Genomic DNA, 6,000 nt, shown 5'->3' on the forward strand with positions numbered 1-6,000 from the left:
GAGGGATGAGTACAGTGGGACAATGACCTCCTTTTTTCTGGATGAAAAGCCCTTAGTGATGAAGTGTGCCACATAGAAGGATTTCCCGACTGTTGTGGCGATGTGGTTATCGAAGGTGAGACCACTGTCCACCTGTGTCCCTAAGTCTCTCATCACACTTTCGGTGTTTAGTGTACTGCCACCTATGTGGTAATTCATGGGTACATGTTTTTTCCCCAAAGGGGATAACTATACATTTCTTGGCATTAAGCTTGAGCCCATGGCTCTGGCACCAACCATCTGTTTCTGTAAAGCCCTTTTGTATAATATCCACATCATTTGGGGATTCAATAATGGCTCGCAGTTTGCAGTCATCTGTGAACTTTGTTAGCCAGAGTCCCTTTAGTGCTGGTCTGTACTTCAGAGAAGTAGATGCCAAACAAGAGCGGTCCCAGGACTGAACCCTGAGGTACTCCACTTGTCTGGAGCTGGATTTGGAGTCGACTACTTTTACAGTCTGGGTTCTGTCAGTAAGCCAGTTGGCAACCCATCGAGTGATGTAGGGATTTATGCCCAGCTAAGTAAGTTTATCTATGATTCCAAAGTGGGGGATGGTGTCGAAGGCCATAGCGAGGTCCAGATAGGCTGTGTGGACCGACTTACCCTCGTCCACAGATCTGGAGATTGATTTGAAGAAGTCAATCAGGTTCAGGAAACAAGATCGGCCCTTCACGAACCCAAACTGGGTGGGGTCCAGTGTTTGAAGGTTGCCAATGTCTTTGTTTATAAGTTCCATGATAATGCATTCCATGCCCTTGCAGATCAGGCTCATCAGACTGATGGGACGGTAGTTCCCGGGATCCAAGGTGGATTCCCCCTTGTGGAGTAGGATAACTGTAGCTGTGCGCCACTCAGTGGGCACGAAGCCAGAGGTGAGGCTATGACTAAACATGACACTTAAGTGAGGTGCCAGTTCATTTTGTAGTTTTGTAGTACACAGCCCGGGATGTCATCTGGTCCCATGGATGCTGTATTCTTAACTTAGGAGAGTGCGGTTTCTACCTGTGTGGCTATGATTACCGGAATTTGGCAATCTTTTGGTATTGAGATGGGCCCTTTAGGGGGTGAAGTGGCACTAAATTGATCTGCCAGGATATTGGCAATATCCTTGGGATCAGTATATTTAATGCCATTCTGTTGTAGTTATCCATTATGTTATGTTATCCATTTGCGAGGCTTTGGAGTGAACAGAAGTTTCATCCTGTTGTCTATGGGAAAACCATGGCCTGGATCTATAGAGTCTAATAGAGTTAAAGATGTTATTACTAGGAGTAAACAGTGCAGAAGTAAAAGATCCAGGCCAGTCTGTTCAGTCCAAAGCCTCACAAATGGATAATGTGAGGCTAATGTTAACATGAAAAACACATGAGGTTGTAAATAACACAGAACATGCCACACTGGTATACAAGTCCACCGACCTCTTTTTGTATAAACAGTTTTGAAGGGAATGCTCCATTCTAAACATTTCTGGAACTCTGGGAAACCCTACCACTCTCAATGCCATATTCTGGAACTAAAACAGAACACACAAAAGCCATTACAAATATGTGTAGTTTTTCTACAATAAAAAGCATGCACTTTCTTTCTTAGGAGTAAGCATACCTTAAAGCATAATTCAGTCATCTGATCCTGCTAACAAACATAATTCTAGCTAGTCTCAACTATAGCAAAAAATACACTAATAGTAACAATAAAATTTCTCCAAAAGAGTACTTCTAGCAGTCAGAACAATACCCGACTAAAGAAGCTACAGCATAAGTGTTGTAAACTATGACAAAAAAAATCTAAAATGTCAAAGGCAGACATCAAGCATATACACAGAATGTGATGACATCCCTAAGGGAAGAATGTCCACCCAATAATTTAAGGGGAAGGCTGCTGAGATGTGGACATCAGGCCTGAGAATGGAGTTCCAATAGTAACGATTGTTGCAAAACTCATTTGCATGAAGAACAACTTAACAGGCAAATGCATGCAAGCAACAGCTGAGATGCAAATTGTGTAACTAGCAAAAAGAATGGGCAGCCACACAAGGATGCAAACGTGCTTATGGAGCTGATCTGTGATATCACGTCATGCAAGATCACAGACATGCATCTGTCATCAAATGTAGGAATATCCCAAAGACACTGCATTTTGAGTGGTGGGAAAGATGAATCCAACCACAGATAGCATCATAAAGGATCTTCACTATTAGACAATGTTACAGAAAACCTCTTTAAAAAACACTTCACATACAATAGGACACAGAGAACTTTATTTCACTAAAAACACTGAGGAAGTAGTCTTGTTAATGGTTATAGCTGCATAATCATTTCAAGCTGATTAAAAGTTTACTGTTGTCCACACTTTACAAAAAAGGGCAAAACAGCACTTGAAATACTAGATTTAGTACTGTGTACTATTAATGCTGGAAACCAATTTCCAGGGTCTGGACATATGCCACAGAAAGATTCTAGCAATCAACAGGTAAAAAGTGCTGGCAACCAAAATAAGAAAGAGACCAGTTGTCTTACTAAAAGCTCTAAACAGCATTTATCAGACAAAAAACAAACATGTCAAGTCAAACATTTATTAATATCTGGCATGTAACTAGAACTAGTAGTTTATAGCACATTTTACTGCAAGTGTAAATGCATCCCATTTACAAAATGATGTAGGAGCATGACTAAAACGTCAGAACTTACCAGAAACAGCGGGCGCTAATTCTTTTGCTGTGCAGTTGGGCAGGTTCACAATTGCAGAGGCAGCTTCGTAGATCACCATCTCATGCTTGTTCCTTAGACAGCTCTCAATAAAATCAAACAGGGGACTGTCTCTGCTGCAGAAACAGTGCAAGAATGAAAAATGCAATCTCAAATAATTACAAACAAATATTAATGAACTGTCTGTTTTTTTGACAAATGTACAACTCTGACACATACACTTCAAATTTTCCTTTTTTGCCATTTTATTGAATGATTCATAATGAACTGTCTAAATGCTTGCTCTTGCTACCCCTTTATGCTTTTATTACACCACCTACAGCATTTAGAAGCAATCAGCTTCATACATATTCACTTTTAATAGTTGTGTGTGTGTGTGTGTGTGTGTGGTAAGCCCATCACTCAACGGGACCAAAAAAAAAGTCTTGGCAGGGCACCAATTCCAGCACAGGTATGTGTGTGCGTGTACTTATAAATTTATACACATATACAAGCATGCATATACAAACACATATATGTGTGTGTGTGTGTGTGTGTGTGTGTGTATATATATATATATATATATATATATATATATATATATATATATATATATATATATATACACACACACACACACACACGGTTCCCCTTCACAAGATCGAATTCCTATAAACTCGAAATTCATAACCCCGAAGCCAGAATCTCGAGTTTACAGAAACTTGAAACTGTGAAGGGGAAATAAATTAAAAAAAAAAAAACTTGCACCCCCCACACCCTCCCTATTTAAATATTCCTACTCCGAGATCGCACTACAGCGAAGGAAAGGGAAATCTCCACTTCCACACTATATGTATAAGCGCAAAATGGAAGATTTCCCAGTCCTCTGCTATAGTGCGGTCACTCAGTTCTTAAATGACAGCTGCAAGGGTGCAGGGGGACCTAGTCCCCTGCAAAAAGGTAACGGAACACTTTTTTTTTTCTAACCTTAAACTTCCCATTCAGAATTTCGAGTGAATGGAAGTTCGAGATTCTGGTCTCGAGCTTATGCATTTCGAGCTTCCATTCATTTGATCTTGTGAGGGAACCATACAAACATACCAAATACATATATAAAGAAAACCAAGAGCATGAGTACAAAAACAGAACATGTATGGGCAACTACGACAGTCTCCAATTCACCCACCTGCATGTCCTTTGGGATGTGACAAAAAATGACACTGAAATGTGTGAGAATAAGAGACAGAAATAGTTAGGGAATTGTTATGGCTAGGCTTGTATAGGCCCTAGGGCCAATAGCCTAGTACCAACCTATGAAATAAACCTATACAGAAAGAGTGAGCATGTAAACAAGGAAATAAATTGGACAACCAAGCACCCTAAGACAATCTAAACCATGGTATCACTGTGACACATGAATATTTTGTGTATATATACGTGTATGTCTGGATGTGTGTGCCTAGGGCTACAGATATATCTTTGTCAATATAGATATATAAAGACGTGTGTGTGTGTGTGTGTGTGTGTGTGTGTATACACATACACATATATACATATACAGACACACACATTATAATATATATATATATATATATATATATATATATATATATATATATATATATATATATATTATACAGAGACACATTTATATATACATATATAGGTTCATAGGTAGATACTAGGCTATCTGCCCTAGGGCATTTAGATTTGCCTACTGTGCCTCTGTAAAGTAGGTCACAGAAGGTACCCTTTTAAGATTAGTCTACTGTGCCTCTGTCTAGCAGGGACACAGAAGAGATTCCAGGGGTGAATTTGCGATTTCCCATCCACGCGTCCAGATTTCACTTGAAGAGGGTCAGCGAGGAGCTATGTCCAACATGAATTGGGATTTTATTCCAGAGTGAGGGGAACCTCTGGGAAATGAATCTGTCCCTCCAGCATGTCCTGTTTATTTTTGTGCTGAGGTTTAGGTCCCTGGAGCATGTAGCTCTTAGGGACTTGGATTTTTTGAGGTGGAGCATGTCCATTAATTCTGGGTTTGACATGGCTTTGTACGTCAGGCATAGATCGCCTCTGAGTAGGCGGTAAGCAACTGAGTAGAGCTGAAGTTGCTTTAGTCGAGCTGCAGAGGACATCTGTTTGTAGCCCATGATCCTCTTGGTGAGGTACTTTTGGGGTCTCTCCAGTTGCTGCAGGTGTCGGGTAAGGTACATCCCAAAAGGGGCATTGTATTCAAATATGGGCCTGATGAGTGACGAGTAGAGAGGCACAATGACCGCTCTTGATCTAGATGCGAACCCTTTTGTGATAAGGTGGGCTATATAGAAGGTCTTTCTAACCACTTTGGCAACATGATTATCAAAGGAGAGATTACTATCTACGTTGGTCCCCAAATCTCTAATTACTTCTTCCGTACTAAATGGATTACCACCTATGTGGTAATTTGTGGGCACCTTGTTTTTCCCAAAGGGGATGACTATGCACTTTTTAGCATTTAGCTTGAGGCCGTGGCTCTGGCACCAAGCATCCGTCTCTGTGAGACCCTTTTGGAGGATGCTTGTGTCAGCTGGAGATTCAATTATGGCCCCCAGTTTGCAGTCATCTGCGAACTTTGTCAGCCATAATCCCCCCGTGTTAGCCTGAACCTCAGAGAAGTATATACCGAACAAGAGAGGTCCCAGAACTGAGCCCTGTGGAACGCCACTTGTAAATGGTTTGGATTCGGACATGGCACCTGTGATTCTGACCACGTGGGTTCTATCTCTGAGCCAGTTTGCAACCCATCTTGTGATATAGGGATTGACATTTAAGCTGGTAAGCTTATTTATGATGCCCGAGTGGGGGTATTGTGTCGAAGGCTTTTGCGAGGTCCCGGTAGGCTGTGTGGGCTACCTTACCCTCATCTATGGCTTTGGTAACTGTTTCAAAGAAATCAACTAGGTTTAAGAGGCAAGATCTGCCCTTAACAAAGCCGAATTGGGTAGGGTCCAGTGTCTGGAGGCTCCCAATGTCTTTGTTTATGAGTTCCATGATAATACGCTCCATCAGCTTTACAGACCAGACTAGTCAGGCTTATGGGACGATAGTTTCCGGGGTCCGTTGTGGCACCACCTTTGTGGAGTGGGACCACTGTAGCTGTATGCCATTCTTTGGGTACATATCCTGTAGTAAGGCTAAGTTTGAACAGTGACTTAATGTGAGGGTTCAGTTCTTCTTGGAGCTCATGTAAGACACAGCCTGGGACACCAACCGGTCCCATAGATGCTGTGTTGTT

The 6,000-nt window shown here is 41.4% G+C and overlaps 1 protein-coding gene across 1 annotated transcript in view; it reads right to left on the bottom strand.

Moving 5' to 3' along the window:
* The window catches only part of COPG1 (COPI coat complex subunit gamma 1), a 1,279,491-nt gene that overhangs the window by 735,011 nt on the left and 538,480 nt on the right, over positions 1–6,000 (bottom strand). Inside the window, exon 10 of the mRNA XM_044078421.1 lies at positions 2,727–2,860. Coding sequence (XP_043934356.1) covers positions 2,727–2,860 — 134 coding nt within the window. The remainder of the gene's footprint in view (positions 1–2,726; positions 2,861–6,000) is intronic.

The sequence above is a fragment of the Protopterus annectens genome, chromosome 7.part0, assembly GCF_019279795.1.
Source record: "Protopterus annectens isolate FY-2018-M chromosome 7.part0, PAN1.0, whole genome shotgun sequence".
NCBI lineage: Eukaryota > Metazoa > Chordata > Ceratodontiformes > Protopteridae > Protopterus > Protopterus annectens.